General features: G+C 67.4%; 1 protein-coding gene across 1 annotated transcript in view; it reads left to right on the forward strand.

Moving 5' to 3' along the window:
* COL9A2 (collagen, type IX, alpha 2) overlaps window positions 1-325 on the forward strand; it is a gene marked incomplete at its 3' end in the record, with an annotated part of 13,292 nt that extends 12,967 nt beyond the window's left edge. Inside the window, exons 30-31 of the mRNA XM_010142021.1 lie at window positions 1-56; window positions 137-325. Coding sequence (XP_010140323.1) covers window positions 1-56; window positions 137-325 — 245 coding nt within the window. The remainder of the gene's footprint in view (window positions 57-136) is intronic.
* Between the last annotated feature and the right edge of the window lie 190 nt (window positions 326-515).

A 515-nucleotide genomic window follows, 5' to 3' on the forward strand; every position in this document is an offset into this window, starting at 1 on the left:
TGGCGTGGACGCTGGGGACCAGCACATCGTCGACGTGGTCCTGAAGATGCTGCAAGGTGAGGGGACAAGTGGGGCACTGCCAGCCGAATGGCTGCCACCGGGTCCCGTCCCACACCGGCCTCTCTGTGCCCTACAGAGCAGCTGGCAGAGGTGGCGGTCAGCGCCAAGAGAGCCGCCCTGGGTGGAGTGGGTGCCATGGGACCCCCCGGACCTCCCGGTCCCCCAGGGCCGCCCGGTGAGCAGGGCCCGCACGGACCCATGGGACCTCGAGGAGCCCCCGGCATCCTGGGCGCTGCCGGGCAGATCGGCAACATCGGACCCAAAGGTTGGTGGCCATATCCATACCATGGTGGGCAAAGATACTCCTGGGGCTGACCCTGCCTCCTTCTGCCACACTTGTCCCCACCTCAGTCCTGGAGCAGGGGCAGCCCCCTCCCCGCCCATGGAGGGTCTGTGTTTCCCTCTGCAGCTCCAATGAATCCTCCCCTCCCTTTTTCTCCCCCCGCAGGGAAGCG

Source organism: Buceros rhinoceros, unplaced genomic scaffold (assembly GCF_000710305.1).
Source record: "Buceros rhinoceros silvestris isolate BGI_N320 unplaced genomic scaffold, ASM71030v1 scaffold18440, whole genome shotgun sequence".
NCBI lineage: Eukaryota > Metazoa > Chordata > Aves > Bucerotiformes > Bucerotidae > Buceros > Buceros rhinoceros.